This window comes from Argopecten irradians, chromosome 1 (genome assembly GCF_041381155.1).
Source record: "Argopecten irradians isolate NY chromosome 1, Ai_NY, whole genome shotgun sequence".
NCBI lineage: Eukaryota > Metazoa > Mollusca > Bivalvia > Pectinida > Pectinidae > Argopecten > Argopecten irradians.
Genome location: NC_091134.1, coordinates 17353797 through 17377684, shown reverse-complemented (window position 1 = coordinate 17377684; position 23888 = coordinate 17353797). Strand labels below are relative to the sequence as shown.

Genomic DNA, 23888 nt, shown 5'->3' with positions numbered 1-23888 from the left:
TTTGTTTCATTATTCTGTGACTCCTTTATCAACATAAACTAATACCACACCAGGTACAAATGTATAATAAATGTTTTATTTCTGAAAAATACATTTGTTCAGGGATAGTATGCGCCCCTGATTTATTACAAAAAGGTATCACAGAAGAAATGGAACAATCTGATCACATTAATTACTTAAGGCATTCTAATGGACATTCACAATCATATATTACTGCTTACACACACACATATATATACACTATTTACAAATGTAACTGGAGATAAAAAATAACAAGTCGAGAGACTTACTTTTGCACAATCAAATTTTACACATAACTTGTTAATCATATTTCAGTGTTTTGTGCCAAAAAAAAACCCAACTTAGGCTTAAAAATAAAATAGACTTTACACCAGTTACATTTACATATGTTGATGATAGAGCAATTACTACAAATGTACTAATTCATCATTGCAGTTATCTCTTCAAAATCACTTTTGCACTCATGAACATATGATTCCACTACAACAACATTTTTAAGAAACTAATTCAGTATTAATTCTATTGTAACAACATTACAGAAAAGAAACTATTGGCTCTGAATTTTCTCTGATATGCTGAAATTATGAAAGTTAACATTTTCAATCTTGTACCTGTACATAACATACCTACATACTACATAACACATATATATACCTACAAATAAATACTAAGACATATGACAGTTTAAAGCATACTTTGATTGTCTTGTTAAACGATGATGAACAATGTCATGGTGAACAGGAATGAGTTGTGAAACATAACAAACACACATACTGTATTTAATTAAAACAGCAAACAGTTAGCAAATTATTGCCAAAAACAGTAAGGTAATGAACACTAAGGAAATGAACACTGAAGTTAAGATATTTTGTAATTCAATATATTGAAGTGACAAATCTTTGCCTTAAATTAAATCATATTATCATATATATTAACATTGTGATTAGCATAAGACACTTTACACACAATAAATATACAAAAATGTTATTTTAAATCATTATTACCACCAGTGGGCGTCTTGCCCTATATATAAAACAGAGTTCATATGACATGAGACTGAAATAAGGTATTATATACATATTAGAACTTGAGTAGTCCATGTTTCTGTATGAGTTTATATTGGTCCGGTATTTCCATCAATGCATGTAGAGCAAACGCTGCCTGAGGATTTCTCGAGGACACCATCACACTGTTAAAGTCTACAAACTGGAAATTATCAAATTTTCTGTGAGGAATTTTATCATCGAACTCTTTCATAACTTCCCAGGGTCCATCCCCTACGCCAACCATCACGATGGAGAGTGGCCATCTTGAAGCTTCCACAATAGCGTTTATTGTGTCCTGTTCGTTGGTCACCTGACCGTCTGCTACAATCACCAGAATGTGATACTGTAATAAAGAAACACTCATAATCCATCTCCCCTTAGTGCCAAAGTAAAACCATCAATGTTCTTGTCTAAACTCTCATATAAAGTATTATGTAAGAGACAAGGAAAAATGAACCTAGTTATCTCCCTTTAATTGCATATGCCTAGAAAATGCTCATATAGTTGTCTCCCTTACTGATAAAGATTCAATTCAAAATATTTCATTGATCAACAAAAGGATTGGATAACAGGCAGTGTCTATATTGATTCTTTCCTTATACTGTTCAAGATCGATTATTATCAATTATTTCATGTACCAAGTATATTTTTATGTTACTTTTGATCAAGTTTTGTAGACAGTTGTAGATATAGGATGCTGTTATAAATGAGTCTAGCTGTCTACTCTGGGATAAAGGGGCCATGCTAGCTTAATGAGGTGATCAAGTGACAATATCCCATTAGACTCACTTTCCTTCATCAGCAAATTCTTGGAAGTTTTGTTTCACGATTAATGTTCAAATGTTCACATTGCAATCCACTATCAGACAAAACTAGAGTACTTACAGACTTTGTTTTCTTTACAATGTCGATAGCTTGTCGAATAAGAGGAGCGAAGTTTGTTGGACCACTCATTCTCACGTTTGGTGTTATCTGGTTGTAAGCTTCCAGGACGTCATGGAACCCATTACAATATCCCTGAAAATAAAAAAAAACAAAAGGTTAAGGTAAAATAAAACAGAAAAGTATTCTTTTACTTATAAACCAGCAAATGTTAACTACTTTTTTTGTTTTGTTTGTTTTCTGCACAAAGCTTTTCGATTAAAATATTCAAAAGACTCAAGATTCTCTAAGATTGATTACGTCTTGAAAACTTTCGAGAGTCAAGACATTTAAAAATTGTACGAGCATGTACTTTTTAAGCAAATGAATGGATATCCTATTCATACATTACATTACTATCTGTATACATACTTCAGTCCGAAAAGCAAATACACCATGGCCTCTAGTGGACACATCTCCAAAGCCAAACGCAGGGATGATACCATCATCATCAAATGGTTCTAACGTCTCTCCGAGGATACAAATAACCTGTGGAAGGAAGGAGTAATATATTTAATATACAAATCTATTCATATCAAATATTAATATTTAATTAATGTTTTATTAAATCTTTAACCACAAACAGCTCAATTTTTTTATACAAATATACAAAGTTTTACTTTGACTCATTAAAAAAGAATATATATATTTGCTTTAGAAGAATTATACAGGATTGAGTCACGTCAGATATACATTTCAGATAAAGAGTTATAAGTAAGTATAATAATAATGTACTTCATTTTCTGTTCATTACAAACACAGCTTACATTAAGTACCTGAAAATATGTATTATTGTTAGTAAAAATAGATTTACCATTGTAAATAATATATTATGGATTATAAATGGTGACCGCGATATACAGATAGAAATTTTAAAGAACTATACAAGCATACAAAGTTAATTTGAGTTTCCTCTTTCCATATATACAATATCATATTTCACCACAAATAAGACTCCTGTTGTAAGTAAGACGGTTAGGTCCACCACCTGTTTTCATAACCTTTCATAATTAGGGGATTTGTCTGCAAAAAAGACCCCCCACCACTTTTGACCTTTATTTATTCCATGGGTGGGGTGTGGGTGTCTTATTTGAAGTGAAATATGATATAATCAAGTTTGATTAACTTGTACTTTGTCCTGTAAAGAATAATAGGTTATCAGTGTTTACTGTTAAGCCAGATTTATTGATATACAAAAATGTATGCGATTTTATTTTGAAAATTCAAAATAATGCTGGACAACTCAGATGAACATAGATACAATTGGTATGTTAAGTAGAATGAGAAGATTTGAAATGATTCAAGTGGCCAGACTTGTGTTCTTCACTACGGTTATTGTAATAGGACAGATTATTGAGGAAAGTTTCTTTGTGTTAGCTGATGGCTATCTGGGTGGATCACATACAGGAAGACTGCATCACATGCTTTACAAAGCATTCTAATTGCTGGGGGAAGTGTATGTCAAAACCATGACAGTAAAGACCAGTTTGTTTCTCACACAGAAAACACAAACCATCACGAGTAGGAAGCATCAAACCATGTACCTCAGATTTACAACTCTTGATAACAGAGCCAACACTTTAATATTTCAACTGACTAAAATATTGCATTAAATTCAGTACATTTTACTCTTAATAATTTTTTCCTAGAATATTTGAAATAGATAGGATACTGTCAGTATTATCATTTAATTTCAGTGTAATTTTTGACAATTTTGTCTGCAGTATAAGTTAGTTTGGTAAAATATATAAATGATATAACCATTCATCATTATAAGACACAGTTTGACTATTCAAAACAATCCAGTGTGACTATTCAGGAATGATCAAGGTACAATGTTAGGTCATACACTTCAAAAACTTAGGCTTTGTAACTAATGAACTACAGGTAAATAATGAACAGCTAGATTATTTGAGTCATGAAATTGAGCAAAGTACTTTATTTTCTCCTGACCATGCATGTTCATGAATTTCTGCTAGGAAATTGAATGTAAAGCAGAAAAAAGATATTCTCACCTGCTGGTAGGGGTTCATGAACATTGGTCCTATGGCATGAAGACTTTTACCACCAAATGACATTTGACCCGAGTGCATATTACTGACGGTGTAGTCTATGCCTGTGAAGGTCAAGAAGACAAAGGTCAAAGGTCACAGTTCTAACTTAGAATTATATGAAAATATATACTTTTTCTGCACTCATGAAGAGGATGACTTCATGCAGCACACAGCAGGTAAACAATCTGTAATGCTACAAGTGTAACAAAGTTTAGAAAACTATGAAGCTCAAATTGGACATGCAGCGTTGATTGCGATCATATAACGTACCCTACTAGTACTTAATTCCTTTGTTTATCAACAGCCTAAATTTTACAGTAAAGCCAAACCGTCAGCAGCCAGTTACAGTCACAATATTCTTTCATAATGATCAAGCAATGCCCAAAAATGCAACTATCAAGTGACAGACCCCCAATGTGTGAATTAAATATATTGCCACTGCCTACCCATCCACTAAGAGCCATACTTATAACACTTCCTATATCATAATTGCAAACATTTCCCCTGTTATGCATGCCAACATTGACTACAAATCCTCTTTTTAATATCAATATGTTTGTCTATCAGAGTTACTTCCCTTCGTTTTACTCTGTCAGTACTGATGAAGCTAGTGAAATGAAGGGAAGTAAGTCTGATAGACCAGAATGTGATTGCCATCTATGAACAATCTCACTGCCACTGTCATTATTGCCAACACTGTGGAAGGTGTTTTGTTTTGGACTGGGGCTTACTAAGGACTGAGGAAAACCTATGAAACATTGTAATGTTTAAAACAGATGAGAAACTTTACTGTTCCAATAGCTAACCAACTCCTTTCTTTTTTTATCCGGTACATACAGGTATATTTGATAGCAATATTAACGGAACTTTGTTACGAAAACTTTCAAATGAGGCCACTTGATCAGGTTGTTGAAAAAATGAAAGCAGAAAGCAGAAGAAAATATATATATCTATCCAAATTAGCGAAAGTAACTGGATTCCATAACTATACATTACTACTCTGTTTACATATTTTGTTGAGGTTTAGTACTAATGCCGTCTTATATTACATATTGTCTTACTTAAGAAATGAAAATCCTAGCTAATATAACAATGGCTACAAATTACAAGATCCTTCTTAAACAAGAGCTGTTGGAGAACAGCAAAGCTCGCCTATTCAGAAGAAGTTGATGTTCAAGTATTTACTATTTAAACATGGAAATATGACAAATTAACAGACTCAAAAAACCCCTAAAAGCCCCCAAACTGGTTGTATTATCACGTTCATGCATCCATACACATTAGGAAATAGGAAAATAAAATCATAAACATTTATGATGACTTATGCTTAAACAATAGATAAAATAGAAACTTGCTCAAAAACTTTAACATGGAAATATGACAAATTAACAGACTCAAAAAACCCTAAAGGGCCCCAAATTGGTTGTATTATCACGTCAGCATCCATACACATTAGGAAAATAAAATCATAAACATGTATGATGACTTAAGCTTAAACAATTGACGAAACAGAAACTTGCTCAAAAACTTAACGTGAAATGGGACGCCAACACTGACGCCGGGGTGACAACATTACTCAATAGGCGAGCTAAAAATGTGATATGCTTTTTTATATCAATGATAAATACTTCTTATATAGAGTGAAGATTTTCTTAATATAATAAGTATTGATTTTTTTTTTTTATCAACGGATGACATTTGATGATTTAAACATGATGTCAGATGATTTATAAATATCTATAGTACGTTTTGAAAATTTAACAATTTCTAATTATGGAATCCTTTTTCATGCTTCATATATAAAACATACAAACTGAACTGACACAACACTAATTGATGGTTTATGAGTATGGTAGCCCATAAACAAGCAAAGACAAAGAAAATCCACATGCACAGTACAGTGTATCAAAGTATAAGCATTCTAAAACGGGAACTGAAAATTGAGATGAGTATTGTTTGTATCAGTAACTAGTCAAGCCGTCAGAATTAGTTTAGGTATAGGCTATAAACAAACCAGCATGTATACATTAAAACACATCTATAGCTGCATACTCTTTGATAAGGATTTGGAGTTCCAGAGAAAGTGTCATGCAAGGACCGGCCGCCAAACGTTTGTATGCCTTGCTGCAAATTACTGGCCGTATAATCAACCCCTACAAAGCAGATTGGTTATTAAACAACAGAAAAATATGGTAGCATCTAATGGCATGAGCAATTGACATCTGGGAACTTCTGAAAAACAATTTAACAATATTTTGTTTTTATAATGACTTCAAATACCTGTTTCTACTGTCAGCTTATAATTAACACTGTCTTTTATACAGCTATACTGCAGGTTATGGTTTTCACTCAGTTACATGTATTTAATTAACTGAAGCTGTTTCAGTATTCAGCATCCCTAGATCGGGGCTTGAATAATGAATTATTATGAATATCAATTCAATTCAATTCAATACTTTTATTACACTCAGATACACATTGTGTATAACAATGGTCAAGCTAGGAAACATTCATTTTTTTTCTGCAAGCTTGGTAGTACCGAGTAAATATATATATAGCAGCGCCTTGTCAACATGTCAGATTACCTTGACATATAGACAATTCAAACAGGTATGCTAAATATTTACTATATATAAGTAACTAACCCTGAATAACATTTACCTGTAATTGATAAACCAATAACACATTTACCTGCAATTGATAAACTTATAACATAATTACCAAATATCAGATTGCATGATTCTAGTCCGGCTTTCCTTATGGCTGTCTGTACCTCCTCTAACGTACTGAACTTGTCAAGGATAGCTTCATAACTACCTCCGCCAAAAAGGTTAAATATACTGTTGTTCTGGAGCTGGCTAAGGTCAGGGTAAAGGTTACTCTGAGTGCAGCTCGTCTTCTCTCTCGATGACATTGATGCTGTGGAATATGTCTTTTTACTGCTGCTGCCACCACAACAAGTCCACAGTATGTATACAATAATACCAAATATTATCAGACTGATTATTTCCATTGTTGTTCAGATATTAGACTCAGCTCCTCTGTGAATGTGTTTGTTGTTCAGATATTAGACTCAACTTCTTCTTGAATGTGTAGTGTTTATCTGAAAGTAAACAAACATTTTATTGATAAATAATTTACATGATAGCTGATCTCACTATATCTTGTGTTATAACAATGTCTGTGGTTAGCTGAAATGGTCCACATACATGTATTTGAGAAATAAAAAAGTTCCCATGAAGATAATAAAACACACCAAATATCCTAACACCAGGTGTCCCTGTTGCACCACCTCTTCATTTCATATTCAGAGCTTGGAACATAACAATGTGTAAGATACAGTACCTGCATAGTGTATCATTACTACCTGCAACATGTTAATTAACTTGGTTGGACGAAAATGTCAAAATGAAACCCAACTTCAAAGCTACATAGTCAACTTCAGTGTATGTGTACAATACAATTCTTTTGATATATATAGCGTTTAGTCTGTTATACGGTTAACAAAGAACCAAACTGAAACAACCTGTCTCATCTGTTGTCGCATACAACAGCACAAATCTTTCAGTTTTGCTATGGCATGTTACAGTGGTGGATATAATGGCAGTGATGGCAGAAATCAAGATACTAGGCTATCCAAATCCCTTGTGATAGTAAACCCTGGAATATCGAGGATGAAAGCACCCGTGATCTGACAACAAGACCATAGGGATGCTAGATCTAGGCCTACTCAGCTACTTTTAAAATGTTACCGAGTGTGTTACGGAAGAGATAATCTACATCATGACTCCAAATCAACCATGACAATTATTTTGTTTTACAGCTTACATATGTGTATCACTAACTTAAATATACTTACATTATATGTTTCCAACAAGCAGGCGCTAAATTCTATGGAAAATCATCAACAGAATCTCGAATATATACAGAGCATTTGACTCATCGCTTGTTGTGATTGCAGCATTTACAATCCACGTCAATGCAACGCTCGATAATAACTCTCAAACCCTGTTTATGACAAACGCAGCAATAACTCGTGATCAGAAATTTTTTGGAAGCTCTCTATATTTATCCACCTCATGTATGTTAACAACCGAGGACGAAGGAAACCCTCGTGGGTGTATTTTGGTGTAAGGACACGTCAGTGTTAAAATGTCAAAATCTTTGTTTTTCAAGAGATTCTGTGTTCAACTTATTAGAAAGTGTCAATTTGAAAAATTCAGCACAGTTCATTGTAAGTAATAACTGCTAATTGTTAGCACCAATTTCCATATTTTCCTGTGCAGGGGTTCGGACCACTTTCACAGGGGATCGTTACAGTAATGTACAGACCTTTTACAGTACCGAATCCATTATATTATATAACGGTTAGTTTCGATAGAGACTGATACGACAGTGACTTAAACTTAATCGTTTATCATATGGTTTCTTATCACAGTCAGGGGTTAATATCATAACAGAGTTATAGTACTATTCATTACCGCAGTACGGGTCCGTTCGAGGCTTGTACCCATTCTCTTATCACAGGGATTCGATAGATCATAGAGTATTTTTAATACCGAGTCTCGTATCACAGGGGTTCGTTTGATATTTGTACGCATCTATTATCATGTTATCACATTGTCAGCTCTTTGTAATTTATAAAATGTATCAGAGAGAAATGCCATGCAGTGGCGTAGGAAGATGAAACGTAATGGGGGGGCAAAGGTCCTCCATATTTCGTAACACCACCCCCCCCCCCCCCCTCGCGCGCCCCGCACCCACAGGAAAATACTTGATATACTTTTTTTTTTCATTTATCATTACATATAATCCTTGTAATCATCTACAGACAGTCACGGGGTCTCCTCCCCCCTCCCGAGAAAAAAATATTATGATTTTGTATCTTGATAATTTTTAAGCGTTCTTAACACGTTAATGTTTCCTGCATTTAGAAATGATAATTGTGAGTGTTATCTTATTATGCAACCCTGCGCGATCTGAACATACCGGATTCACACCATCGGCACATTGTTGTGTAACTCAAAATAATAATGAATTATTGATTGTCTTACAAAGACATATATTAACAAATTCAAATGTGCATTTCACTCGACGAAAATGGGGGGGGGGGTGCAAAAAGACATGTTTGCCCCCCCCCCCCCCCCGCCCTGGGGAACAGGGGGGGGCAATTTCCTACGCCGTTTCCTACGCCCCTGCCATGCCTCTTATACTGCTCCAATAATGTAAGTGGTATACACATATATAAAGCACGACGAGACACTTGATCGTTACGTCGTGCCCATCAGATGTTTCTCTCAATATCGACGTGGAACATTATTGGATTACCTCTTTTATAAGACCAATTCAGACTGTAAAATAAACACTTGTGTGCCGTGATCTCTTCTGTCTGCAGGCCGGTCACCTTGGTCAGAATGCTCAGTATATATGAAGAGTCATAAAGATACAGAAACCATAAACCAGACCCTGCTACATTTTATAGGAAAGCTTCGTTTTTACTCGACATCACTGCTAATGTTTTCTAGTAGTACTAGTAATACTTACTTATGTGATTTTGTTGTCTTTAAAGACTTTTGTTTCAATTTACAGACAGACAATTGCATGTATCTTATGTAGTTAATGCTAAGAAAAGTGACGTGAATCCCTACCACCATGGTCTGGATACAGAATCTCAAGATACACGTATAGAGGGACATAACAACAAATTAAAGGTATATATGAAATGTATTTGTCTAACAGCCAACCACGCCCCAGGGGTTGTGTAATTTTGTGAAAGTACTGTAGTAATGAAGGCGTGTAACTTTGTGAAAGTACTGTAGTAATGAAGGCGTGTAATTTTGTGAAAGTACTGTAGTAATGAAGGCTGTTTAACAGTAATTTATTATTTGTTAGGTAGACTATGATATATTATGTATCTGCTATGTATATATGCTAACATGGGTATAACTTACTAGAGTAATTTTATTTTGATTATTTATTTTTCATTTATAAAAACGGTACATTCAGTTTATTACATTGTTATAAAAAAATAGCAAATGATATTAAAGGGGCTCATACACTTGTAGAACAATTAAATGAAATTACAAAAAGTGAATTAACTTCCACTTATTTTACAGAAGAAACAAGTGAGCTTGCGAGAGTTGTGGAGTTCTGAGGAATCCTTTCCTTCTGTTCATGAATTAGGGAAGAAAAAGAAACGAAAAAGGGAAAAGAGGACAGAAAATGTCGATATACAAACAGAAAATCAAAGTGATCATAATGATAATGAAATGACAATACATAGCAAAGCTAAATCAAAAATAAGTGATACAGCACGCGGAGGTGATCGTTTCTCACACGGCGAAGACTTAAGATCTGATAAGTTTGCAAATAGAAGTGAATTTCCTGGTCTTGGTACTTCCGGGTTCAGCCGCCTGTCTTTACTGGAGAAAGAGGATGATTTGTGGACAGATCTGGACAGTACTGAACATTGGAGACAAAGAAATCGTATTTATACAGAGGACTATCCGCGACCAGACGTTCACATGTCACTGAGTAGACGCTCTGATAGGAACAAGGAATGGTTACAACAACTTGATAAATTTAATAGGAATTTTAATAATAATAATAAAAAGACAAAAAAGTAATGTTTGAAATAAAAGTGCTTTGTTTATTTTTAGTTATTGAAGTGATTTATTACTTATACCAGTATCATAGTCTCTCCATTCTGGTCTGTATCAGTCACTTCAGTGAAACGAAAGGAAGTAGCTCTTGATAAACAAGAATGCAGCCGCCCAAATTTACTTGCGCAATATATCAACACATTGTTTATGAAAGGCATTCCACAGATTGAGCCATAAATCAATTAAAAAGCAAAAGAAATCAAATATAGAAACCTACACAGGTATTATATTTTCAATCTACAATTAATTTGAGGTAATTGAAATTGAGGCTTTAAAAAAGGATAAGTGCTTGAAATTGAGGCTTCAAAAAAAGGAGGTACTTATATGGAGGCGTTTATCGTATTCGACCCAATAAACGAGGATCCTAATTAAGAACTAAATAATGCGCATTTAAATGAGACGAAATACACTTTATACTGATTCTAAGTTGGAGTTGACAGAATCGCTCTTGCCTACATGCGTCATGTCATATTTAACTATCCATAGCTGCGACGCGACAATAAATGGCTCTACAAAGTTATCGAAAACTTACTCATTTAAACCTGCCCATATTATTAAGCTATTTTTTGGCCTAATATATGTTAAGCAAAAAAGATGAAAATAAGAAAACCTAATAATATAGGCAGGTTTAGCGGACTATCGAAAACTATCCTAAGAACCTACTTCAGTTGCTACAGACGTTTGGGTTTAATCTCCAATATGTGAGCCGATGGTACATGTACAGTATATCATTGATGAGAAAGGGGTTTTTAGACATGGAATATCGAATTCAGCATGTAATAAGAACATCCTTACCAAATTTTCCCATGTCCGTAGTGAGAAGTTCCCAAAAACTCTAGATCTATGACAGACCAATCTAATTAGAATTTGATGTTCATTACCGTATGAACATCTAACCACATCCCATTGGGGGTCACGTCAGGGTTAAAATTTCCCACATAAATTAGAAAAAAAGACAAACCAATCATCTTTCGGAAAATCTGTCCTGTTCATACGGAGTAGATAATGAACATCGAATTTTAATAAGGTTGTATGACAGACATAATGTGCTACAACAGACTCCGAAAAACGCCTCAGGATACATTTGATTTGATTACGAGATTACTCACCGAAACTTTTCGCGTTCATCAGATTACAGGGATCTGAGAATTAGTTACTGTTTATATCAATTTGACCCACCAGAGTACCTATTGACAATTTTTAGACGATTTAAGAGTCTATGTAAAAAAAAATCGGTAAAATTTGAATACGCATAGTAAATAAATAATCCTTGGTAGGCTAGCCTACTACAGGGATCAATCTAGGTTTGGCCGGAAACTACCCTTGTTCAAAACAGGGGAAAAGTTTGGCGAAATATAGGGGAATTTGAATCTTCTTACTATGGTCCAAAATCGTACTCATTTTGAAGAAAAAGAACTGTAAAACAACTAATTTTATTTTGATATTTTATAAATCAAAATTTGAAAAATTTGAGTTAATCATAAAATATGCAGTAACTGTATGATAAATATGAAGAAATCTGCAAACAAAAGTCTAAAAACATTTACGAAAAAAGTCACAGAGGAAATTGTGTTACAAAAACGGTCATTTTTTTAGCTTCAAATGGTGAATTTTTACATCTTCAGGGGAATTTTAGGCCAGAGGGGAATTCATTCCTTGAGGGGAAATTTACTCATGAAACGGTAATAAATCAGAGCTAGATTGAATCCTTTCTGGTGGTGTCCATATTGATTATAATTTTAATTCTCAGATGGATCCCTGTGGGTCAGATGACTAGAGTTGAGAAGACAATCATTATCAATAAATATTGTTAAAGGGTCAAGTAAAAACGACAGAAAATATATGTTCAATGTTCCTAGTTTTAATAAATAAATGTTTTCAACATATATATTTATTGCAAGTGTTACGAATTTCGATCAAGCTGTCTTTTGTGACTAGCTTTGGCGTATGTTACTTTCATCCATCCTGGCAGGTATGAGCGAATTGTCTTTTAATGACGAATCAAATTAAAAAATACACTGTAGAATCTTTCAACGGCGGGACCGACAATGAAGTCGTGCTCTCGGAATTCCATACATGAGATAATCATGAGAAGGGAGACAACTCTCACTACCAGTTTGTTTAGGGAACTCTCCTATATCTGAGATAAAATCACACCCTTTAGTGTGGGAAACGGAGAATTCTGTCTCTCGAAAATCACCAACACACTGATCTCCCTTCAGAATATTGTCCGATATCTGTTTGTTTAGCTCAATCCTCCACCCGATCCACTTCCGCTCATGACTGCAACATAAACAATCCTTGTGGCCGGACACGATCACCGGAAATGACGAGTCCTGTGCGAAATATCGTCTATGTGTCAGATTTAATGCCTGGATACCCCTGCTAAGACACTGAAAGTCAACATCGTTGTAATCTATGCTTTCTAAGTCAGGCGATGTTGTTCTGTGCACCTTTCTCGCGAGAAATTTAACTTCCGGTAATTTTGAAGAACTTCCGGTTCCAGTGTCTGACCCACAAACTGACTGTATAGTAGCATAATGTGGCTCTTCGTTGTCCTCATAGTAATTACTCATTCTGTAATATAAAACATTCACGATTAACAGTATAGTTCATTACCCATTAAGATATTTTCCTTGTCCCTAAATGTAAGACATTACCTTGAGTAACACCTCTTTAAATGAGCACTAACTTCTTTGAATTATTATTTTTTTTTTTTTTTTGGGGGGGGGGGCATGCCTATAGATGGTATAACTTTGGCTGAACTTTGGCTGAAAACTGCATCAAAAGGAAGCCTGTCTTGGCTTGTAAAGATGCCTCTTGAATGTCATGGCTCATAGTAGATATGGTTGTCCCTTAGTGGATAACTTCTATACTTATAGATACTTCTTCCGGTGTGACGTATATATACATTAGCATCCTAATTTGTTAACCTAATATTGATAGTTCTTCTCATATTTTTTTTTTTTTTTTTTTTTTTTTTTTGATAAAATATATAGACACTATGCCTCACTTGTAGCTGAAATATATTGGTACCTTAGATGCACTTGATCGAACTTGTCCTTTCGTTACTTATATGAGAAAAAAGTAAACGAAAAAAAATATTTACATAATTTCGATAAGGGGATATTGAACCGTTAATTGTCTCTTGGTCAATATTTAGCACATATGATCCTGTACATAATGTAATGATGGTTAGAATTAATTGGGATGGTCCTACCAATAATTTATTAGACAGATATTGAGTCTTTCCAATGGTTGTTTAGGGGATATTGAACCGTTAAATGTCTCTTGGTCCATATTAACCACATTTTGATCCTTTACATATTAAAATGATGGTGTGAATTTATTGGGATGGTCTTTCCAATGATTGTTTAGGCGGCTTTTGAAACTATTGGTCGTTGGCGCCGATACAACTGATTCTGGTAGTGAGTTCCATTGTGTAATGACTCTGTTACTGAACACATTTTTGCTGGTATTAAGTCTAACTTGTCTCTTGTATAGTTTTTTTGAGTGTCCTCTGGTAGATCCATATCGTGCGAAGGAAAACATTCTTTGATGGTCTACAATATCTATATTGTTGATGATTTTGAACACCTCCACCATGTCTAATCTAATCCTCCTGTACTCTAGAGTTGGTAGGCCGAGACGTTTTAGTCGTTCACTATACGGCAAGTCTTGCAATGAGTTCACTCGTTTGGTTGCCCTTCTTTGGACTTATAAGACTTAAAAGGAGCTGTATGTTTTAAGGTTTTAGAGAAAATAAACAATCGAATTATGTTGATGTATTTAAAGATATCATTCAAAACAAAAATGAATTTTATATAGAACCCGCCTAAGGTGAAGATTATATGGGGATCACTGTCGATGGAAAGAAATCAATTTTATTTTTCGTGAACGCATTTTAATGTTTGCCACATTAATTTAGACTCTGTACGATCTGCGCGAAGTACCGTTAGACATTCCTAGTTCAAAAGAAATAAGCAGAATTCGTTTGCCATTTCACGATTTGCCGACAGAAATTGTAAGTTGTAATAGATTAGAGCGAAATCAAAGACTTTATTATGTGATTTGCTACCATATTTTATCTGATAATGTGCCTTCACAAGAAATGTAATGCAATATTATAGTAAACAAACAGTATCTAAAGTCTATAGTGTCTGGAGAAAACACCATTTTATGAAATAATAAAACATATTTATAGGCTGCATCAAGGATTTAGAAGTGGTATACGTCCTTAGCCTGTATGTATGCAATTATATGACCCTATAACTGTTACTAGGACCTTATACTTACAAACCAAACAAAGACACATTCACTTCTGATCATTGTAATATACTTGGTAGAAAAACGAACTTTATTCTGGAAACTACAAGCAAAATTACTGCAATGCACACAATAAGCTATCATTTAAGTAAATGGAATTTGAAAATTATAAATAACAGTATTTCTCTACATATTTATAATTGCACAAAAAAGGTTTATTTACATACTAAAATGTTTTATACTAGAAATCAATTAATTGGTTCTCACCTGAACAGGTCAAGATTTTCGCTGATGGTCCTTCGTGTAAAAAGGAAACTATGATGAGTTTAGCTCCGACTTGTTATACACCTGACTCTTCGATACCCAGTGAAATATACAGGTAATTAAATGACACACAAATTACCCGTCATGGATGCAATATACAGGTGTGTCAGATTCCTAGGTATCTGACAGGTGCGATAAGATGTTAGTTGCATCTCCCCGGTATCTACCCAGACGACTAACGTCCCGGCCCATGACAGGTGTGAAAATTTATACCCGTCCCTCACCAAACTTCCGCGTGCCCAAACCTCATTGTTAGCTTTACCTAAAACAATTGAAACATCACAAGTAACTATAGCAATAGCATAGATATAAAAATCAAGTTTCAAACCATTTTTAGCAATTTCTAAAATGTATGCATTCTTATCTTTACTTAAACTTAAATAAAGATAACAAAAAAAGAAAAAGCTTCAATGATTAAAGAGAAGTGGCGATAGCTTTGTAACAAAGCTAACTATGCTTTTTATCACAGTTCTGATGGATTACCTCCCTTTCAGCCCTCAGATAGATAAGCAAACATTAGGACATATTGACTGTCTGTATGTAATGTCTGATCGTTTCTATTGTTTTGGACTTTACAGTAAAAACAACAAATAGACTCCCCATCAGCTAAGCTGGCGAAGTCAACACATACCCAGGTACTTATCCCGAAACCATTATGGTTAGGCTAAAAGTTGAATAAACATTCGACGAAGGCAGATTTTAGTCAGGTTTGTTGATAACGTAACCTTAAGATGTGGTTGTATGTAAATAGTCATTAACAGGTCATGTAGACATTAGTGATCTCACGCGCGTTATTCAATTTGTATATATCAACATTTTTCTACTTTTTTTATTGTACTGCGAATTTAATGTTTAACAATGATATCTAACTGTATATGGTGGTGAGTCAAGCTCTGACCTATTTGATTACAGTGCTGATTCTAAAATACGAAGTCTAGTTGATATTAAATACATTAAAATGTTTAATCAATTACGTTCTTGTCATTTTGGTATGAGGAATTCGGAGGACAACTTTTTAGGAATAGGATTAAAGTTGTATTTTACTACATAACAAAAAAAAAAAAAAAAAAATAGCCATAATAAAAGTTGCTCTAATCTGCTCTAAAAAGTTGATTTTGATAAGAAAAAAATCGTAGCAAACATCGCAAATCGCATGCATTGCGGCCACTACCATTCCCAATCGGCTTTTAGTTTTAAATTGAGATGTAAAGCGAGATTGCAATTGGTAGTTTTGTAGAGTCCCAAAAGTAATCGTTAATACGACACTCATCATCACCTTCTGAACGATTCAATTAAAATAAGTAGCATATTAATTTTCATAACGCGGGTCGTCTCACGTTTCCCACGTGAGTTGATTATCACTGCGGTAGACCGCAAAACAGTTAAATCAAAAGTGTTATATAAATATTAATCATTTGTTTGGTGTTGGATCATCGATATATATATTCTTATGATATTATATTTTAAAAAAATCCCTTTAAATTGCAGTTTAGAACAGATGCCAAAATTATTGACGAGCGAGTTTGATTAGCGCATAAATTCAACATAATTAACAAAACAAGTAATAAGCTACATATATGTAACTGTTTTTCGAATTACCAGTTTGACTAAACATCCTTTTTAGAATACCGTATTTTATTTATCAAAATAATTACAATACTTTGTACCACAGGGACTTGATACGTCTTCCAAGACCAGCCCATAGTTAATTCATTTCACATACTGGCGCTATTCTAATATCATTCTTTGGACTGTGGTTTATATCGATTTGTGTCTGTAGTATCTGTATTCTTATGCTTCGGAGTTTGTCGAAGATTTCTAATACACTGTATTAGATACAGTTGCCTTGAATGCGACGTTTTCCTGGGCCTGTATCGTCAATATTACGTCTCACTTCGGGAAATATCATTATTAAACTATATATACATTTGTATATATATATGAAAAGGTTACAGATATTAGAAGGTTCCTTCACTTAATTTGGCTCATATACTCCGTATTGCTTTCCTTTGGGTGAATTTTAACTAAGGAACGTTGACGAAAAAGAAGCCTGCGGTGCTATAAAGAACAAAGTTTTTGACAACCTTTATAAATACTAATACATAAAATCGGTGCCGTATTCTTCCCTCTTATCTTGTCTACAAAGTTAAACCTGCTCCGGGGGACGGGCGAGCTGACGTGCAATTTGTGACAGATACATTTATATGATATCACCCCGGGGTGAAAGGATCAGGAAGTGTGATTGATATACCCGAATATATACCCAGACGACGAAAACTCCCACACGAGGAACAGAATACTGTACGAGAAACCGGTACAGTTCAACATCGAAGGCTTGGCTCGGCACCACGTATACAGTAGTCTGGGATTTATTGTGCTTCTCATCCGAGATACAAATAAGGTGTGCTTTTTTAATTCAAAATCAAAAATGGGATTCGTAAGAAAGAAGAAAGAAAAGAAGGATCCGAACAGACCTGTGTATAGTTTATTGATAAGAAACTTTTCATCGTCGGAGGGAAGCGATGAAAGTGAAGAGGAAGAAGTGCAGGATGAAATACCCAAGGAGGATCAAAATAATACAAAACATCCGGATCCGGATGTAGAAAATTCTGTAAAAGATCCGGATCAAAGTCAGAGACCACCTGTTTTACGGACTGCAGGTCATGCTCATTCCCACAAAGGTCACGGCCATAGCCATGGTCACGGAGAAGGGTGCCCGATTCATGATCACGATTTTGACTATTTTAAGAAAAAGGTTGAAGAAGAGCAATTGCGAAAGAAGAAGAAGAAGAGCTTCCAAAGTTGGAAGAAGCAAGTAAATGTATGTATTATACAAAAACTTTTTTTTAATTGTTAATTTCAATGTGTTAAAATCAAGTTTATGTTATGTTTTAGCTATTTTACAATACTAGAAAAATCGACGGAATGTTTACCTCCTTACGGTTGTACTCTGAATTCTGATATCCTTCTACTTATTAAATTTAAAAACATATATCAAGTTATTATCCGTATTTTTACGTGGATAGGTTTCTTGACCGCTTCTCTTTATCATCAACCAATATGTTTGTTACATCTAAGAAAATATATGAAACCGGTGTGTTTCATTCATTGAATCAAGACTAACTAGCCAAATTATGAACACAATATTGTAACTGATTCCCATGCCCCTGTGATTTGTGTAGCAACGTGAACTCTTCAAAACCATGTGGAGATATGTACTTGTTACCACAGTAACTTCACATGAATTTCAAGTCTATAATATATATTTGTTTTTCTCTACCACATATCTTTTGGATTGATATATCTAGAAAGCCATTCCGATCCATCAGAGTTACTTCCCTTTCGTTCAAGTATTCATGCAGGAATGAATATCCACAGTGGATGAAACGAAGGGAAGTAACTCTAGGGGAATATTGTAACGGGTTCTTGGGTCCCTTAGACAAAAAGAGATCTAAATTATTATGTCTATGTATATGCCGTGTAACTCATAATGTCAGTTTGAATTGTCACCAGGAAAGATCAAATACATGTAGCTAATCCACTGTTCATTTGTGGCTATTGAAACGTTCCGAATTTCCCATATGCATATGACTATGGTAGGTAGCATTTAGACATGAACCTAAAATAAGTTGTTCTGTATGCTTAGATATGGTTTTCAGATGTTTATTGAATAAAACAACAGGAAAACGTGGGAAATACCTACCCCAAAAATGATAAAAATAGACCGTAATATTTCATTTTTGGAACACAAAACGAAAGCTGGTCGAAAGCGAGGTTATAATGAACAACAAACTGAATGACACGACAAGGAATATTAGTTTTCCACATTTTAACATGATTTTCTAATGACATATGAAGTAGAAGCCATGTTTGTTAAGATTCGTAATAAAACAATTTGTATTTAGCGTACTTGAATGATAAGTCAGTTAAGTCGAACGAGACTTTTAATTCGGACTTTCCCAATCGCGCATGTTACTGACTCTTGTCGTAATCCGTTTTCTATCGCAATTCGTTTGTGTTCGCTTCACCCACGTTTTCGATCTAGCATTTTGTTTACGTCCATTAAATTCATGCAGTGTATTTCTAAAGTTCAGCGCTTCTATTTTTATCACACTGCACAGTCTGCAAAATTCGACCGGGCCGGTTCAAAACACAGAAAGATGGAATTTCAATTATAATTATTTTATTTGACACATTTGCAAAATAGCTGATATATTTTACTTAGTAAGGTATCTGACATGTCTTAAATATGTATTTTACTCAATTTTACAATTTATTTAGGTTCATGTCCCTTTAACTCTAATTTCCATGTTCCTATTACTAGAATAAACTCCATATCTATAATCTTGATGCAATAAACTGATTCCCATGTCCCTATGACGAGGAACTCATTCATAAACAGGCTTATGACAAAATTCAACGGTAGACATTGGTTATGATTAGATATTTTTTATACGTTTGTAATTTGAAATTATCTGATCTAGAAGAGGCGGAGTTAATATCCGTATACAATATACATGCACGTACATATATTTCTGGAAATGTAGGACTTTTTATGATTTTTTATTGTAAATCACGCCTTCAAATTTAAAAATCAAAATCATATAGAGCTCCTCTGCCTTCATGGGTTTCAAAACAATATTTTGCGTATAAATGTAAATATCGAGCGTCGTGGAAGCTGCTTCGGATTTTTAATGTCGCAATCATTTCTTATTGGACCTTAGAATTGGTGACTGCTTGTGGATTCTTATGGATTTTAATTCGAATGAAATAATTTGTTTTAGCATAAAGACGGTATTAGATGCTTATATATATTTCAGAAAAAAAAAGAAGAAAAAAAACACATGAAGATAAAGAAAGTTGTGACAATTCGGGCGTAATGGGGCTTATCGTGGTTGTTAAAGGAGAATGGGTATTGCGTATTTTCGAGCGTTATAGTTTTTGGATGTTCGAACACAGGGAGGTTGGGTTGCGTATTTTCGAGTGTATAATGGAGCTTTTGAGACATGTGTGTGGCTCTAAAAAGAGCCTTTAGGGGCCGAAGCCCTGTGGTACTGACAGGATCAGACATTCTAGATGAGGTCGATGCTATCGTCGTGACCTTCGTCGCCGGAGGAGTGATGATCATCTTCATCATTGCCGAATATCTCTGTCCTGAGTTTGGTGACTTGGATGGCTTGCCAGTGAGCGTAGTCGTGGTACATGTTCCTCATCCCCTCCACGACGGCCAGCCTAAGTCTCAGGGAGTAGCGGAAGGCGCGTCGGTTCTGTTCCTTGGCCATGTCGTATCGGTCTTGCAGTCCCTGTAGTTTCGAGTTGAGGAGAACGATCTGCTCGCAGGCTCTTCGGAACTTTCTCTCGGCGTCGACCAAAGTGAAGCGCATGTCCAGTCGTCCAGGACTCTCTTCCATCAGGCTCTGAAGTCCGGCGGCGTACAAGTCTCCGTGGCTGTCAGACATCTTCCGAAGGCTTTGCGAATATTCTTCAAGTATAATCTCGGAGATACCTTGTAAAGTATAGTTGAAGAATGTATTTGCTTAGATAGTATTCTATCTAAGATGGTATTCTTAGAGATATATCTTGTATAATGTAGTTGAAGAATGGCTCGGGTAGTTGTAGTCGATTGGAAGGCGATGAGTGGAATGAAGATCTGAAGGCATGGTGCCGTTTTATATAAGTAAACCAAACATCTCTCAAAATGTCAAAGATGTTCGGGGTGTCAGGTGGATTTCTGCTAACTCGTGGTGTCACATCGAGTACCATATAACGGTCAGTCGTTCTTGACCACTCAGTAACGGTCTAGAGCTTGGTATGGTCACCCGTCGTTCAATACACGCTGGGTGATGTAGGTAATTAGCGATGGGTCTTCGCTACGCGCGTGACACGTACTAATGAACAATGGGCCTTGTGTAAACAACATCCACGTGTCGTACCTTGAAAAAATCACTTCCGAGAAAAATAATTACAATTCAATACAGAATGACACACTTAAAGCTGTTGCAAAAGAAATATACATACATACCTAATATATGTAATACACCAGCATTATATATGTATCTAATGTATATATTTCATAACATTAGTCAAACAAAAAGAAAGTAATTTGTTTTCCTGGTTTTGAAGTTTCCATGCATACATGAATCAATTGGTTAGTTGAAATTTTAAATCAACTTTTTTTTTTTTTTTTTTTTTTGACATGGGGAAATTTCGATCTATATTCTACTTTATTTCCTGACACTATATATTTTTCTGGTATTGTGTTTACACATATATACATTTTTGATGCACATGATCATTTTATATATAAATTTGGCATTTGTAGCCCAAAACCCTTCTTATTTCTTGATATGTTTGTAGTTTTACAAATATTGCTTTTACACGCAAAAACTAGACACTACAAGTATAACTACGTTATTTGCTTTAAATAATGATTGTGTTTCCGTCGTGTGACATTAAAACTAATAGCACGAAGACGCAAAACAGAAAATAACACAAGTGTAACAAACATAATTTGTAATTTATCCTCTTCAAAATCACAGAGGGGGACATGTTACATACAATGACAACTATATGCTATATTAACTCAATTAAATTGGTCCTTATTGTATCTAAAGAGAGTCGATTAATTAATTTGGAATTATCTATGTAAATACTATTTAATAGATTGATAGATCATACACATATCATTAAATTTATTATTGTATATTTTGGAAATGAGGTCCGAGGAGGGGAGGAGGAAGAGGGGTGGAGGAGGAAGAGGGGTGCTGGCATTTTGTAACGCTGTCACGAAGACGTCGTCAGATCATACGTATCTAATTCACTTATTTCATACAGATATTTACATAATCTGTGTCTCTGTTTCATAACTATTTACCTGTCTATACCCGCTTAACGAAAACAAAACGATTGAGATACATATATTTACTATTGAATACATATATACACATAGTGTTTATATATGGAATATAATTATGAAATCCTAATGCAACTTTTGATATAAGTATCTACAACACACCATCATCCTCATCATCTGCAGCATCAGCGTCACAACATCATCCACCAAAAACACCACATCAAAGTATATAACATCCAAATACACCTCGTCATGTTAGTGGGACTGTGTGTGTTTAACATAAACAATTCATTTCTAACATTTTTTTCTTGTTACGATTTCCAGACAGAAAATATTTTTTTCTTTAAATGGACACAGGAGCAGACATATTTTGTAGTATATCAGAAACGATGTTATATAAAAAAAAATCAGGATGAGACTCAAATAAAACATCTGTGTATCAGCTGATTACAATTACAGTAAATAACTTCATTTATAATCAAAATGCATTTGCCCTTATATGTAAAAAAAAACAAATATGTTTTATAGAAAATAACGAAAGACAGAGCAACTTATATAATCATATATAGTGATTCATGTACATTTTTATACCTTAGAAATCATCTCTATCAAAGTGGATTTATTTTATTTTATGAAACCTGATGTAAAATGTACATTACGCTATAGATAGGCATTGCTTTTTAAAGGTTTAATGTGAGAATGCAGACTTTATGATAAAGATACTCCACCGCAGGCCAAGGATTTCTCATATACGTCCTTGCACATGGGAATGGTATTTTTTCTCTATCAAAAACAGGAACAGACGAATTAGTATTTTTCTTCAATTACAAAAGTTACTTACTTTACACCATTACCATCATTGAAAAGTTTTGGATTCTAATTTTACTTCAAAATAAAAATATTAAAAATAATTAATTGCGTCCCGAAAAAAATCAATTGCACTATGCCTTATATAGAATGAAGTACTGATTGCGCATGTACCAAAAGCAAAATAAATTATTTTATATGCATTTTTGTGTTAATTAGGCACATATAAACACAATTAAACATCAGTTATTGTTCAAATCATGGGTATCGGTTATTCTCTGTCGGCGGTGAAGCATCTTTAATGTTGATTGTTGATACAGTGGTTTTATTTTTTAATGTTGATTGCCGATAAAGTGGTTTTATTTTTTCTTAAAAAGTCTAACTATAAAAAAGAGAAGCCAGATATGTCTATGTTTTTACATAGTGTCAATAAATGACACTTTCATAAACAAATCCGAATCTATCAGTTAACATTTATTGGTCAAGAGGTAATTAATCTGTCGATTATTTAATGCCGTACAGAACTATTAAACTTCTCAATTCAATTCAATTTGTTTATTTCCGTAAGCCTTGCGAAAGGGGCCGCGGTGGCCGAGTGGTTAGATGTCCCGACGTATAACCACAAGCCCTCCACCTCTGGGATGCGGGTTCGAATCCCATGTGGGGCAGTTGCCAGGTACTGACCGCTGACCGGTGGTTTTTCTCCGGGTACTCCGGCTTTCCTCCACCAACAAACCTGGCACGTCCTTACATGACCCTGGCTGTTAATAGGACGTAAAACTAAACAAACAAAAAAAAGTAAGCCTTGCGGCTTATAAGACACAAAGTACAATTTTAATACATATTGAACAATTTAAACATGTACAGGAGAGTGATTGTATACAATAAAACACAAACATTAGTACACAATTATCATACATCAGATACTATACAG

The 23888-nt window shown here is 34.5% G+C and overlaps 2 protein-coding genes across 4 annotated transcripts; one reads left to right on the top strand and one right to left on the bottom strand.

Annotated features, from left to right (window-relative positions):
- Positions 1-54: 54 nt before the first annotated feature.
- On the bottom strand, positions 55-8031 carry LOC138319266 (uncharacterized). Of its 3 annotated transcripts, XM_069262318.1 has the most exons (7): positions 7902-8015; positions 7119-7145; positions 6764-7077; positions 4004-4104; positions 2361-2477; positions 1953-2084; positions 55-1410 (listed from the first exon to the last, which is right to left on the bottom strand). In XM_069262318.1, the coding sequence occupies exons 3-7, from the start codon at positions 7053-7055 to the stop codon at positions 1102-1104; spliced, it is 951 nt and encodes a 316-aa protein (XP_069118419.1). In that variant the 5' UTR covers positions 7056-7077; positions 7119-7145; positions 7902-8015; the 3' UTR covers positions 55-1101. The 3 variants fall into 3 exon arrangements, with proteins under 3 accessions (XP_069118419.1, XP_069118410.1, XP_069118400.1); XM_069262309.1 differs by lacking the exon at positions 4004-4104 and adding an exon at positions 6095-6195 and having other exon boundaries at positions 6764-7145; positions 7902-8031; XM_069262299.1 differs by having other exon boundaries at positions 6764-7145; positions 7902-8030.
- An 86-nt stretch (positions 8032-8117) lies between these two features.
- Positions 8118-10700, top strand: LOC138319282 (uncharacterized). The gene is made up of 3 exons (XM_069262329.1): positions 8118-8276; positions 9632-9753; positions 10159-10700. Exons 1-3 carry the CDS (start codon positions 8195-8197, stop codon positions 10666-10668), a joined length of 714 nt encoding a protein of 237 aa, XP_069118430.1. The 5' UTR covers positions 8118-8194; the 3' UTR covers positions 10669-10700.
- Positions 10701-23888: the final 13188 nt, after the last annotated feature.

What these genes read in the sequence shown, in the direction of transcription:
- LOC138319266 (XM_069262309.1), bottom strand. Translation starts at nt 7,055, where the DNA reads ATGGAAATAATCAGTCTGATAATATTTGGTATTATTGTATACATACTG. An exon ending in ATCATGCAATCTGATATTTG is followed by an intron (nt 6,196 to 6,763) that starts GTAATTATGTTA and finishes TCTGCTTTGTAG; the next exon opens with GGGTTGATTATACGGCCAGT. An exon ending in TATTTGCTTTTCGGACTGAA is followed by an intron (nt 2,085 to 2,360) that starts GTATGTATACAG and finishes TTTTATTTTCAG; the next exon opens with GGATATTGTAATGGGTTCCA.
- LOC138319282 (XM_069262329.1), top strand. Translation starts at nt 8,195, where the DNA reads ATGTCAAAATCTTTGTTTTTCAAGAGATTCTGTGTTCAACTTATTAGA. An exon ending in AAAATTCAGCACAGTTCATT is followed by an intron (nt 8,277 to 9,631) that starts GTAAGTAATAAC and finishes TTCAATTTACAG; the next exon opens with ACAGACAATTGCATGTATCT. An exon ending in GACATAACAACAAATTAAAG is followed by an intron (nt 9,754 to 10,158) that starts GTATATATGAAA and finishes CTTATTTTACAG; the next exon opens with AAGAAACAAGTGAGCTTGCG.